Genomic DNA, 12,915 nt, shown 5'->3' with positions numbered 1-12,915 from the left:
AGCATTTGGAAATAGGGATAGCAGTTTGTTAGATTTTGTTTGTTTGTTTTGTTTTCCTTGCCAGTATACAATGATTGGATGATTGGAGGAGTATTTAGTAGGTAGGATAGGCAGACAAGCAGGGAAGCTTTTTAACCAAATGAGTCAGTATTTCTTTACTGAGAAACACTGAAAAGAAATAAGTAAGGCTCCTACCTACACAGAATGATTGCAGTGACTTCAGAATGTAGCACTTAAGAATATGGCCTCTAGCTGGGCAGTGGTGTCACACGCCTTTTATCCCAGCACTTGGGAGGCAGAGGCAGACGGATTTCTGAGTTCGGGGCCAGACTGATCTACAGAGTGAGTTCCAGGACAGCCAGGGCTACACAGAGAAACCCTATCTCGAAAAAACAAAAAATAAAAAAAATTTAAAAAGTGAGGGCTCAAGTGATGATTCAGTGGTTAGGAGCATTAGTGGCTCTTCCAGAGACCAAAGCTTGATTCCCAGCACTCACACAGAAGCTCACAATAGTTTATAACCCTGGTTCCAGGGGATCTAACACCTTCTTCTAGGTCAGCCGGTAAAAAGTACCATGCTGGCCTGACAACCTGAGTTATATCCACTGATCCCACTGTGAAAGAACAGAACCACCAGTTCCCAAAAGCTGTCCATACGTATGCCATGGCACATAAACTCACATATACACACAGTAAATTTACATTGAAAATTTTAAAGAAAATTAATATGAAATTTGCACAAATTGCTTGGATTGACAAGTCACTTATTAGTTACAAGAACTAGGACAAATTAATCAATTACTGGATCTGGGCCTCTTTTGAAATGATATGGAGGCATTTTACTTTACAGAGTTATTATGAGAATTAAACGAGCTAATATGTATAAACAGTATCAGCTGGTGCCTGCCCCACAGCAAATATGTTAGCAAATAAACAGTCATTTTGAAGAAATAACTTACGAGTGGTAGTTGGATATTAAGACAGTGTAGAACAAGGAGACTAGCAGAGATTGTGAAAGGCCTCTGAATCAGGGAGACTATCATAATACACACTGAACTAGTCTCTCCCCTAGACCCCATCCTCAACAGTGCCAAAAGAGCCGGGCAGTGGTGGTGCACACCTTTTATCCCAGCACTTGGGAGGCAGAGGCAGGCAGATTTCTGAGTTCGGGGCCAGCCTGGTCTACAGAGTGAGTTCCAGGACAGCCAGGGCTACACAGAGAAACCCTGTCTGGGGTGGGGGGTGGAGAGACAACAGTGCCAAAAAACACAAACTCATCAGGTCAGGCTCCTCTCTCAAGTGTTCAAAAGCTTATACAACTTAAGAAGACTCTTTTTGTCTGTTAGGGATCACCATGAGTCTAAGGTTAGTCTGGGCTAGAATGAAGTACTATCTTAACCTAAAAAAATAGGAAAGAGGGTTTGAAGATAGCTCAGCAGGGCCTGCCCACACAAAATCAGATGAGGTAGCACGTAATCCTAGCACTCCTACAGTGAGATGGGGAGGCAGACACAGAAGAATCCTTAGAAGCTGGGAAGCCAACTCACCTTTAATAGGCAGCATGGAACAAGAGATTCTGTCTCAAACAAGATAGCAGACAAGAATGGACACTGGAGGCTGTCCTGACTTCCACAGATTACATGCATTTGTACAAAGGACACACAAAGATTACAAACAATAACAAAAGTCTCTCCTCTGCATTCCTCTTACAGCCAGTTTCACTAACTTTCCAAACTACTAGCAATTTTTACATATGTCATGTTTCAATAACATAAATACTTTATAATAGTGTTCACTACACTAAGACACTATTACAGATCTTTCTGGTTCTCTCCACTATAGAATTCCTTTTATCATGTGTGATTATAAATCTGGTTGTTATAGTTCAAGACATTCTCAACCACAATCCAGTCTTTCCAACTAAGTCAGAATGACTATACTGCCACAGATTTTTCAGAAATTTGCACTTGATATAGACTTCTATTTCAATGCAAATGTTTTTGTCCTTCCTACTTCAAAGCTTATACCTTTTCTTTGAACTAAAGTCCCCAATTTCTCTTTATAAAAAATGGAAAGAGTTTGTTTTTTGTTGTTTTGAGACAGGATCTTTCCATGTCACCCTGGCTGTCCTGGAACTCACTATGTAGACCAAGCTAGCCTGGAACTCACAGAAATTCATCTGCCTCTGTCTCCTGAGTGCTAGGACTAGAGACATGCACTACTATGCCCAGCTTGGAAAGAGGTTTTTTATTTGTTTTGTTTTGTTGTTGTTGTTGTTGTTGTTGTTGTTTTTGGTTTTTCGAGTCAGGGTTTCTCTGTGTCCTTAGGCTATCCTAGAACTTGACTGGCCTTAAACTCACAGAGAATCATTTGTCTCTGCTTCTTGAGTGCTGGGATTAAAGGCATGTACCACCACTCAACTTGAGAGTGGTTTTTTTTTGTTTTGTTTTGTTTTTCAAGACAGGGTTTCTCTGTGTAGCCCTGGCTGTCCTGGAACTCACTTTGTAGACCAGGCTGGCCTCAAACTCAGAAATCCGCCTGCCTCTGCCTCCCCAGTGCTGGGATTAAAGGTGTGCGCCACCACGCCTGTCGAGAGTGTTTTTTTAAGGCATTAAAAACCCAAAATTGGCCAGGAGAGGTGGCACTTGCCTTTAAACCAAGCACTGAGAGAGACAGACAGATCTTAGTGAATTCTGAGTCAGCCTTAGAGTTCAAGGTTGGAAAGAACTATATAGAAAGTTCCTGTCTCAAAGATAAATGAAATAAAATAGAAACTCTAAGTCAATCCAAAAAGTCAGATTATTAAGCCAAGGTCAACACTAGAGTCTAACACTGTCTTCAAAGCCAGAATTTATATAGGTTCTTAACCAGAGGTCTATGGACTCCTCAGGGCTACAAGGTAATTTTGTGGTGCCCATTAAATTGCATGCAAAGTATTGTACATGCCTTTTTCTGGGGAAAGGGTCCATACCTTTCATCAGAGTTTCAAAGATATCTGTGACCTCCAAAAGTTTAAGAAGTGCTCTAGAGAAAAAAGCAAAAACAAGCAAATGTGATTAAAGAGTAAGTCCTGCTTACACCCTCAGGACTGCCTTGTGTTCTCTTAAGACTATATACCTGAAATCAGGTCAGAAAACATTAGATAAGTGAGGTACTCAATCAAATGCAAGCTTATTAACTAACAAATACTCATATGGTGGAAGGAGGAACTCCATAAACACATACAATATCCATAAAGGAAAGTCATGGGACAACTGGTGACTTACACCAGGACTTCAAAAGGGGAACAAACAAGAGAATACCCAATAGCCCACTAATTTTTAATCTCTTTCACCTAAAAATTAATTTTCTGTGTATGTTTTATAGCATGTGTAACAGTACAGAACTACATAACTTACGTAGACTAAAAAATGGAGGTAGTTGCTCAATTCTTCCTTATTTGTTCAAGTAATCATTAGAAAACATAATCCATTATAGCTACATCAAGTTAACAGTAATTAGAATAACATAAAAATCTAATAATGAAATTTGAGAGTCCAACAGTTAAGAAACACATTTGCTTTCAAACAATAAAGTCACCTTAACAGACTAAATTATAAGGGCTTTTTCTAAGCACCTTCATTTACAAGTTTTAAAGACAAAAACGCAGCAATTTTTAAGTTTTTTTTTTCAAGATTAAAAAAGTTTTCTCTGTGTGTGTGTGTGTGTGTGTGTGTGTGCGCGCGCGCGCGAGCGTGACACAGGAAACAGGTGCCTGAAGACACTGAGGAGAAAATCCGATCCCCTGAAGCTGGTGTAGTCAGGTAGTTGTGAGCCACATGATTTTGGTGCTGGAAACCAAACTGAGGTTCTCTGGAAGAAAGAGTGTTCCTAACCACTAAGCCATTTCTCCAGACCCAATTATTAACTTTTAAGAAAAGAAAGAAGGAAGGAAGAGTTTTCATGGATGGAGAAATGGCTCAACAGTTAAGACCACAGACTGTTCCTTCAGAGGACCCAGGTTCAATTTCCAGCACATACATTGAGACTAAAAACTATCTGTAATTGTGCAGGTACACAGACATCCATACATACAAAATACCTGACACATAAAATAAATAAATATTTTTTTAAAAATCATCACAATCCAATAATTAAAAACAACTATTAAAAAAAAAAAACAAAAAAAAAACAAAAAAAACCCAAAACAACAACAAAAAACTGGGCATGACAGTTAATGTCTCTAATCCTGACACCTGGGAGACATAAAGGTAGGATCTCTGTGAGTTTCATGCCAGCTAGAGCTACAGAGTGAGATCATGTCTCAGTAAGAACAGTTCTCAGTTTGTATTAAATTTGATTTGTATGAGATTCCCAGAATAAGGTGACCAAAACAACTAACGGTAAAGCTTCTTCTGAAACACAAACAATAATCAACATAGTTTCTTTTTTTAAATTTTATTTATTTATTTTATGTATATGAGTACACTGTATTTATCTTCAGACACACCAGAAGAGGGCACCAAATCCCATTACAGATGGTTGTGAGCCACCACGTGGTTGCTGGGAATTGAACTCAGGACATCTGGAAGAGCAGTCAGGGCTCTCAACCGCTGAGCCATCTCTCCAGCCTCAACACAGTTTCTTAATTCTTCATAAAAGGAATTACTGTCCTTACAGAATAATAATTGAAGGGCAAGTCTACATACAAGAAAAGAACCTCGGGTTACCAAAATGTACAACTCAATAGATCCTGTGGTTCAAGAATGTTATCAAGAAGTGACACCAAGGCATCCTGAAAAGATGTCTCAGTTGTGAAGAGCATTTACTGCTCTTCAGGACCCAAATTATTCTACTCTCAGCACCCACATCAGGCTGCTCAAAACTGCCTGTAACTCCAGCTCCAGGGGATCCAACACCCTCTTCTAACCTCCAAGAGCATGCATCCATCATATACTCACACAGACACACGGAAATAACAAAAATAGACCCAAAAAGGGAGTTGGGGGTGACATCAAGAGAGCTGGGATCCTTCCCAAAGGTTAAAAGGACAAACAAAATCCTAAGGTTTTCAAACATACTTCATACACCTCTCATATTACAGCTATCTACCCTACACGTTCTCTCTCTAGAGGTAGGATAGTCAGGGGAGGGAGGGCAGGTCATTGAGAACCTCCTGAGAAAACTCGAAAAACTTTTAGGATTGATGTGTTTGCCATCTTACAACCTTTTGGAGAAGCCTCTACCCCAGGTTTCCACCGAGAAACCTATCTTAAGGCCTCTCCTCTCCTTGATTTTAAAAATTCGAGTGCGGGGTCTTAACCCCACCTTGTTAAAAGAGAACGGAAGCACTTTCTGGGTTATGTTTGGGACATATTCAGCAAAACATGCAAAAATGCCACTATATGTTAACTGAGGAATTCCAGCTTTGGGACAAGAGGAGTGACTACATCAATCCGTTGGGGGGCGGGGGGGACGGACAAACAAACCATAACTTTGGGTCAGCATGGGACACGGGGGAAGGACCACTGACGTAATGAAGATTAAATGAGAAAGGGGTATAAAAGATAGAAGGCGCTTCACAGCCGAGCAGGGAAGGGTGGCAGGTAATAAAAACAATGAGAAGAACAGGTAACAGCAGGTAAACACCAGGTAACGATAGCGATAAATTACTGAGGAGAAACGAAGTTCAAGGTAGGCCTAAGAAAGGAGGCACAAAACAACAACGGGAGCCAGGAAAGAAGTGTAAGCGGGCGCCTGACAGGAAAACACGTGGAATAAGGCCGCGCAGGGCCCCGCGTAGAATTTAGGCTCCAGGAAACCCCACCTCAGCCTTCCCCGCGTAACGGTACCTTCAGCTTGTGGAGCTCCACCGTCTCGGCCGCCATCTTGATGCGCCTCAGTCCACCGGACCCCCACCGCTGGCCCCCACCTCAGGCGCTTAGGCTCATCCAACCAATCGCTGTTTCTCTTGCTCCCACCTCACACCAACGGCTCTTCCCATTAGTCAGCGGCGGCGGCGCTCTCACGCCTCTTGGCCACTTTCCACGGCTCTCTAAAAAGGTGGATCCAGGGGAGGGCGGGGTTTGCATGGCCTAACGAGAGAAAAGGCGACCAATTGTACGTCTCCATTGCGTAACCAACCAATGATTGGGGACAGCGCGGATTCTGTTCCGCCAATAGGGAGAGCGCAGACAGGGCGAAAGTCGGCCACTTCCTGGAGACCACAGGTGTAAGAGCCAGCGCTGTGCCCCAAGCCGGACGGGCTCCTGAAGCTGGCAGGTATGGGCCCCGTGAAACTTTAAAAAGTTACAGAGAGAAATCGGTGGGAGTATTGGGAAGGGCGGCGAAACGACAACCTTAGATTCGAGAGATCCCGTGAAGAAAGTGACATGCGAAACTGGGACTCTGGGAGGAGCATGGGCGGACTCTGTAATTGATTTGGGGAATTGTGGGACAGGCAAGAGCGGGTTAAAACAAACAAAACAAAAAACAAAAGTAGGCATTAGAGCTTGCAGAAGTTTAAAAACTAAAACCGCTCCTAGAAGGGAAGGACTCCCATTTCTTGAGGGACTGAGCTCAGACCCCTTCCTAGACTAATTTAAAAATTGGGTAAGTTTTTGCAGCGCCCCACGTTCAGTGAAGGGATGAAATTGCTTGGCTGCTGACAATGCCAAGCGGGTGAGAGACAGGATGGACAAGCCCCAGGAAAAAAGGATGGGAACTAGAGGTAGCTTTACTCTCAGTGCCTTCTTTATTGGTCCCTTGATTAACTGAATAGCTTTCTTGTGGAACTCTGGGTATGTGTGACCTCTTTATAATTCACTAACTTCCTCAAGAAAGTAAATTAAAATACTCCCGATTCCTCCGATCCTTCAAATAGGTCTCACAGTCTAAACTTACTGCTTTATATTTAGTTGAAATGTAAAGATCTGAGTAAAAACCCCACTTGTGTGAGTATACACACTAACAACTGAAGGTACGGAAGTCAAAAGACAGCTTTCCGGAGTTGGTTATCACCTTCCACTGCATGGGTCCTGGGGATCCAACTCAGGTCTTTAGGCATGGTGACAAATACCTTTTCCACCTTAGTCATTTCGAAGACCCTCTTGCCTTTTTGTTTGTTTTGGAGAAAGGTCAAACAGTTCTCATGCCTCAACCTCCTAAATTCAGGGATTACAAGCATGAGCCACCACACCCAGCTGCTTCACCTCTTCTCAAGTTTTAACAAAGTGTTCAGTTTTTCCTTTTTTTGCATGGTAGGGAAATTCTTTCATTCCCAAGACTTCAGGGGATTTTGGCTTTTCAGGAGACAGCTGGGGAACAAGCTCAATCAGGGCTAATGAGGAGACTGAGTTGGACTCCTGCCTGATCCCTCACTGTGGTAGGATGAATGTGGGGGTGGCACACAGCGAAGTAAACCCCAACACTCGAGTGATGAACAGTCGGGGCATCTGGCTGGCCTACATCATCTTGGTAGGACTGCTGCATGTGGTTCTCCTCAGCATCCCTTTCTTCAGCATTCCTGTTGTCTGGACCCTGACCAACGTCATCCATAACTTGGTGAGCACTAAACCAAACCCTGTACCCAACCCAGGTCTATCCCAACCAAAACAAAACAAAGTCACCAGCTGTTCGGGGATTTATGTCTTCCTTTTGGGATCTTGACCCAAAGGACTACTTCCTACCCCTTATACTGTCCCTTTCCCTCTTCCCAGGCAATGTATATCTTCCTACATACAGTCAAAGGGACGCCCTTTGAGACCCCTGACCAAGGAAAGGCTCGGCTTTTGACACATTGGGAGCAGATGGACTATGGACTACAGTTTACCTCCTCGCGAAAGTTCCTCAGCATCTCTCCTATTGTACTGTGAGTCTGGGTGTGAAGGAGATGCTGGGTTGGAAATGGCTCTACTAACCAGGGAAAAGGTACTAGGGGTTGGGGAAATGGTTTAGTCAAGTGCTTGCCATAAAGGATAAGGACTTGAGTTCAATCCCTTGCACATATGTAAAAGCCAGATGTGGCCATGTACAACCATGAGTGCCTATAATCCCAGCACTGAAGAGTCAGAGGCAGGAAGATCCCTAGGGCTCGCTGGCCAGACAGTTTAGCCAAATTGCTGCACTCCAGAGTCAGAAAGCAACCCTGGCCAAAAAAAAAAAAAAAAAAAAAAAAAAAAAAAAAAAGAAAGAAAGAAAAGAAAAGAAAAGAAAAGAAAGTAGAGAGCAATTCATGACAACTCATGTTGAACTCTGGTCTCCATGTGTACTAACCCTTGAACATGTACCTATGTTTACACACACACACACACACACACACACACACACACTCTAGTCCTAAGCCTACATTATAAAGTACAAGACATAGTCAAGCATTCCTTGCTGGTTCCATGGTATTAAGGAAAGGGAGAAGGGACTGAAAATAAACCAAACTCCTAACTAAAGCCAAGTGATTTTACAGTCCCAAAAGAAAGCAAGAAGGTAAAGGCAGAATGTATATTAATGGTTAAAAAGTAAAACTGACTTGGAGAAAGGAAGCAAAAAGGGCTCCAAAAGTCATATATGCTGAAACAGCTTTGGCTGTCATTTGCAGTTTATCATTAACCATTAACAAACAAACTGATTTATCATCTCTAGTTAAAGATGCCTTCTGATTATATCCTGAACCTCATTAAATACCATTGATTAGCTGAAATAGTTGTTGGACTACATGCAATAAAACTAGTAGTTCAAAATAGAAAAGTCACTGGTAAGGCATGAATGTGATTTGGGAGGCCAACCTCCATCATCCTAATTCTTTTCTCCTAGTTACCTCCTGGCCAGCTTCTACACCAAGTACGATGCTGCTCACTTCCTCATCAACACTGCCTCGCTGCTCAGCGTGCTGCTGCCTAAGCTACCCCAGTTCCATGGGGTTCGTCTCTTTGGAATCAACAAATACTAAAAGATGGTTTGCTAGTTCTGCAGGCATTGAGGGAAGGCACTGGAACTAATATATAATGTTTTCCCTTCTCCACACTATCTTCTGTATCTTGGAAGCCTGAGAGATAAGATAAACCTATCTAAACTCCAAGAAGGAAGAAACTGGAAAATGGGGTTCCTGGGTCCAGTCTTCATAGGGTCAAGATTCTCTGAATCAGGAAAGGTGGATGAGGTTAAGGGCACTACCACTCACTCTCCTCTATCTAGCAAGAAGCCATCATTGTTTGGGCAGCTTTTCTGGTGATTATGTTTTTCCATATCTTCTAAACCTACCAACTTCAAGTTCTGTTTTGCTGTATATTTTTCTTAAAATAAAGTCTTTCAGTTATGGCTGAAATTTGATAAGCAAGGACAGAGAGATTTTCTCATAATGCTGGGGAGAAAATGCAAAATGCTGACTTACTATAAAAAAAACTTTTAAGCAAAATTTTGTCTCTACTCCTTTGGTCCAATACCTTTCACTCACAGCTAACAGCAAGGAAAGAATTCTCAAATAAGAAAAAAGAGCTCACAAGTGAGTAGTGGAGGCACATGCCTATAATACTAGCTAGCCCTCAGGAAGTGGAGGCAGAGGCAGGAGAATCACTGCAATCTGGAGTCCAGCCTGGTCTACACAGTAAGACTCTTATCTCCAAAAGAAAATAGAAAAGGACTCCCAGCTACATGGGTAAAGAAGAGAAGGAAGATGTAAGTTGCCAGTTATATATTTATAGAAAGATAATCTCCTGGCTTTAAATAGATATGTACATACAAATATGAACAAACTTAAAAAAATACAAACCCTTGGCTAACAAGGGGGCCTCTGGGAACCCCTCTATCCTTCCCCCTCACCCAAGGGCACAGGGCATAAATCTGCTTTTTAAAAATTAATTAATTTTGGCCATCCTTGCAACAACAAGCCTGAAGTTAGGTGTCTTACCAATAAAGTGAAAGTCAGAGGAAAAAAATCAGTTTCCACTCTTGAGTTCTGTGTCTCCAAAATTAGGGCTACATGCTTTTTCTTTTAGCTAGTATATCAGGGTAAAGGGGGGAGGGGAACCCCTGATATGGGTTTAAGAAATAAGATACACTCATTTAAAAGGGGGTGTGTTTCATCTGCTCTTAAGAGCAGATGATAAGATAAAGGCATACAGACCCCAGAGAAATCCCCAGTTCCCACACCTCAGAAGCATACTGTCTGGACTAGGTCCAGCCCCTAAGTTCTTTGCTCTGACCACCTCCTATTTCTTTGGTATTGTCAGAAAACAAGATTCAGTTCCTGGGTGTTGGGGAAGAGGGAGAAGAGGTCATGGGCTTCCTCTAAGTACTGAGTGAACAATTTAAAATGTTTCCCTTTTTAAAGTATTTTAAAATAAATCAAATTCCATCCTGTGCTGTACACAGCCCTTTTGACTCCCTGACATTGATTTGAGGAAGGAAGAGAAGGGGTGTCATCGTTGAAAGGGCCGCCTCACTTTCTTCCGCCGTTTAGGTTTGGCTTCTCCCTTGGGTACTGAACTGTTGGGCCTAGAGGTCGAAGTGGTCCCAGGGCCAGGGTGAGGTGCGGCAAAGAAGTTCCCATTGGACATCGGCCCCGGAGGTACTTGAAAGATCCGGCTCAAGAAATCCTGCAGGTCAGCAGGAGGGGACTCTGGAGTGGCCCTGAGGGAGAAAAGAGGCAGAAGACATTATAGTCGGCTTCCAAAATTAACTACACACCGAGAGTCAGTGCCCAAACTTCCTAGAAAACAAGGCATCTGAAACCATACAACTGACATAGTAGGTGTGAAAGTATCACCTACCTCTGCCGGCCACTGGTGCCGGGTACCCGAGAACCAAATGAGATGTGGTAAGGAACTCTGTGAGTATCTGGGGAGATACCCACACGCTGGCATCCAGCCCACTCTGCAAACAGAGATAATTACCCAAAACATTAATTCATAGCAAATGAGATGAAATAAGATCTTGTATTTGGAGGTCAGAAGTGTACCTGTGATGTCATACACCTTTCCATCCATCAGCGCAAAGTAAGTGATCTTGAGGCCCAGCATGCTCGACTCTGCCCAAAAGTCTCCTTCCTCAGCAGGATGCAGCCTGTTACACTCAGCACAGTATCTGGCACTCTTGGGTTCCCGGTCCATTTCAAACCTCCTGCAACCCAACACAGTAAATCCTTAATACTTTTCAAATGTTCATTATTGTCAAAAATGGCCCAAATATTCAAGTTATCTTTATTCAGCTGTAATACCTGCCTCTCTAGCCTCTGCCTTCAACTCTCTTATTCTGAGGTCTTGGTGTATAGCCCAGGCTACACTTACACATGTAATGCTTCCACCTTAAACTCCCAAGTGCTGGTATTCAAAGGTATGTTTCCACGCTCTGCTTTCATATTTCTCTATTTAAGCTATTTTTTCTTCATTTTTATTAGCATATAACAACTATAGACAAAAACAGCTTTGATTATGTTTTCATACATACACACACTGTACTTTGATCCTATGCACCCCCTGCTACTTTCTCTCTTTCTCCCCCCCATTCCCATTACACCTTAAAATTACTGTTCTGTTTTCATGTCCTATCCTTTGTTGGGAGGCAGGGAGTGACCTAATCAGTTTTATTAGGGTTGTTTACAAGCGCATGGGCACCTTATCAGTGGCTATACAACTTAAGAAATTTTCTCTCTTCCAGCAACCATTAACTACCTATAAATCCTCAAAAAGGCAAGGCCTTGTAAACCCTTTCTTTTTTTTCTTGCTGCTTATTATATAACACACACACCCAAAAGCCACACCTATGTTAAAGATTTTACAAAGGTGACTGATTAGAACTAATACTGACTATGGAATCTGAATATTGCAGGTCTTTAGGCAAATTATCTTGGTCTATCTTCACCCCTTTGATAGCCATCCATCCTCTGCCACCTGTGTTTCACCTCACAGCCTTGAGTATTAGGTAAGCCCTTCTGCAGTGTAGTAATACACACTAGCTTCCACCAACTCAAAAGCTAAGAATGTCATCACATTACATGTGAGGCCAACCTGACATTCCCACCAGTGCAGTTAAAACATATCTCAAAAGAGTTAGGAAGATGGTTCCAGGGCTAAGAGTGCTGTTGTTCTTGCCAAGGACCCAGGTCTAGTTCCCAGCACTGACAGGAGGGCTCACAACCATCTCTAACTCCAGTTGCAGATGTCCCTTTTCTGACCTCTGCAATCACCAGCATGTGACCATAGTTCAATTCCGTAGGTCCATGTGGCCAAAGAAGAAAACTCCCAACAAGTTGTCCTGGGACTTCCACACATAATGCACCTCTGTATACACACGCACATACACACACACACACACACACACACACGCATGCATGCATGCATGCAAGCAAATGCACACACATAAGTAAGTAATTTTAAAGATTTTTTTTTTTAAATTCAGGAGCTGGAAAGATGACTCAGCAGTTAAGAGAGCACTTGTTGCTCTTGTAGAAGACATAGTTTTGATCCCCACCACCCACATGGTAGTTCATGACCATCTGTAACTCTAGTTCTAGGGACTTTGATGCCTTTTTTTTTTAATGGATGGAATCAGAGTACCATATTTTACTTTGTTTTAAAAAAATTTTTTATGTGTATGAGTGTTTGTTCATCTGTGTACCACATGCATGTCTGGTGCCCTTGGAGGCCAAGAAAGGACACTGGGCATCAGATCCCTTGAGAATGGTGTATGGATAGCTATAGGCCACCATATAGTTGTTAGAAATTAAACATGGGGTCCCTGGAAGAACAGTCAGTACTCTTAACCACTGAGTCATCTCTCCAGCCTCAATCTTTTTTTTTTTTGTTTTAAAAATGTGTTATCATTTTTAAGTTATGTGCCTGTGAGCACATGCATGACTAAATGCCCTCAGAGCCAGAGGTGTCTGGCTAGAGCTATAGCTACAGACAGTTGTGAACCATCTGTTGTAAGTGCGAGAGCCGAAAT

The 12,915-nt window shown here is 42.4% G+C and overlaps 3 protein-coding genes across 18 annotated transcripts in view; 1 reads left to right on the top strand and 2 right to left on the bottom strand.

The window, feature by feature from the left end:
• Window positions 1–6,039, bottom strand: part of Sarnp (SAP domain containing ribonucleoprotein) — a 55,875-nt gene extending 49,836 nt beyond the window's left edge. For 5 of the 7 annotated variants that reach the window (NR_153109.1, NM_025364.3, NM_001359404.1 and 2 more), the window contains exon 1: window positions 5,832–6,039. Coding sequence is in view for 4 of the 7 variants with exons in the window: in NM_025364.3 (NP_079640.1) it covers window positions 5,832–5,867 (36 nt within the window). In the remaining 3 variants the exon portion in view is untranslated. Of the gene's footprint in view, window positions 1–2,971; window positions 3,025–5,831 lie in introns of all 7 variants that reach the window. The other 2 variants (NM_001359406.1, NM_001359407.1) reach the window with 1 other exon arrangement.
• A 134-nt stretch (window positions 6,040–6,173) lies between these two features.
• Ormdl2 (ORM1-like 2 (S. cerevisiae)) lies at window positions 6,174–9,901 on the top strand. Of its 5 annotated transcripts, none has more exons than NM_001359169.1 (4): window positions 6,174–6,261; window positions 7,368–7,542; window positions 7,698–7,849; window positions 8,788–9,901. In NM_001359169.1, the coding sequence occupies exons 2-4, from the start codon at window positions 7,369–7,371 to the stop codon at window positions 8,921–8,923; spliced, it is 462 nt and encodes a 153-aa protein (NP_001346098.1). In that variant the 5' UTR covers window positions 6,174–6,261; window position 7,368; the 3' UTR covers window positions 8,924–9,901. The 5 variants fall into 5 exon arrangements, 4 of the variants coding, with proteins under 4 accessions (NP_001346098.1, NP_001346100.1, NP_077142.1 ...); NM_001359171.1 differs by having other exon boundaries at window positions 7,292–7,542; NM_024180.6 differs by having other exon boundaries at window positions 7,289–7,542.
• Dnajc14 (DnaJ heat shock protein family (Hsp40) member C14) overlaps window positions 8,355–12,915 on the bottom strand; it is a 14,545-nt gene continuing 9,984 nt past the window's right edge. For 3 of the 6 annotated variants that reach the window (NM_001359825.1, NM_001359824.1, NM_028873.5), the window contains exons 5-7: window positions 10,931–11,091; window positions 10,743–10,845; window positions 8,355–10,602 (exon numbers count right to left, since the gene is read on the bottom strand). In NM_001359825.1, the coding sequence (NP_001346754.1) occupies window positions 10,392–10,602; window positions 10,743–10,845; window positions 10,931–11,091 (475 nt within the window). In that variant the 3' untranslated portion in view covers window positions 8,355–10,391. The remainder of the gene's footprint in view (window positions 10,603–10,742; window positions 10,846–10,930; window positions 11,092–12,915) is intronic. The other 3 variants (XM_006514251.2, XM_030245332.1, XM_030245331.1) reach the window with 2 other exon arrangements.

The sequence above is a fragment of the Mus musculus genome, chromosome 10 (assembly GCF_000001635.26).
Source record: "Mus musculus strain C57BL/6J chromosome 10, GRCm38.p6 C57BL/6J".
NCBI lineage: Eukaryota > Metazoa > Chordata > Mammalia > Rodentia > Muridae > Mus > Mus musculus.
The sequence above is the reverse complement of the archived record's forward strand: the minus strand, read 5'-3'. Positions and strand labels throughout refer to the sequence as shown.